The sequence below is a fragment of the Cystoisospora suis genome (assembly GCF_002600585.1).
Source record: "Cystoisospora suis strain Wien I chromosome Unknown contig_5837, whole genome shotgun sequence".
Classification (NCBI taxonomy): domain Eukaryota; phylum Apicomplexa; class Conoidasida; order Eucoccidiorida; family Sarcocystidae; genus Cystoisospora; species Cystoisospora suis.
This window is the reverse complement of record NW_027158626.1, coordinates 1-478: the sequence shown is the minus strand read 5'-3', so window position 1 is coordinate 478 and position 478 is coordinate 1. Positions and strand designations below refer to the sequence as shown.

Genomic DNA, 478 nt, shown 5'->3' with positions numbered 1-478 from the left:
ATTTGTGGAATGGGCTGACCATGTGTGGACGATTTGTGGAATGGCCTGCCTGTGCTGCGCCGATTTGTGCTACCGGCTGCGCGTTCCGGTGAGGTCCGTGGCGTTCCCACTGTCCTCCCGTGTCTAGTCAGTGATTGCGGTGCGCCCGCCCCACAGTGTTCGCAGGTGCACGAGTAACAGTAGCGGACTAGGGAGTGCGCCGTCTATCCAAGTTCCTCGGCGAGGACACTGAAGTACCAGGCAGTCGCGTAGCGAAGCCACGCCGGAGTGGAGGCTGCTTAATGAAACAAATGCACACTTAGGACAGCCATCGGGAACACACAGAGCATTTGCCCGGAATTTGACCACGGGGTTTCTTTCGCTGTGGAAGGCGCCGCTCTGGGCTTCTCTGCGAGTGAGTACACAATCGAGGAAGCGAACGACAACAGTACGATGTTGGCACTCCGCCTGCCGCGCAGACCAGCGCCCGCCCTGTGCT

General features: G+C 59.4%; 1 protein-coding gene across 1 annotated transcript; it reads left to right on the top strand.

Annotated features, from left to right (window-relative positions):
- Positions 1-4: 4 nt before the first annotated feature.
- CSUI_009635 (uncharacterized protein) lies at positions 5-226 on the top strand (the record flags this gene model as incomplete). The annotated part of the gene is made up of 1 exon (XM_068069748.1): positions 5-226. A coding segment is annotated over one exon (123 nt), but the record flags the coding sequence as incomplete, so codon positions are not given.
- Between the last annotated feature and the right edge of the window lie 252 nt (positions 227-478).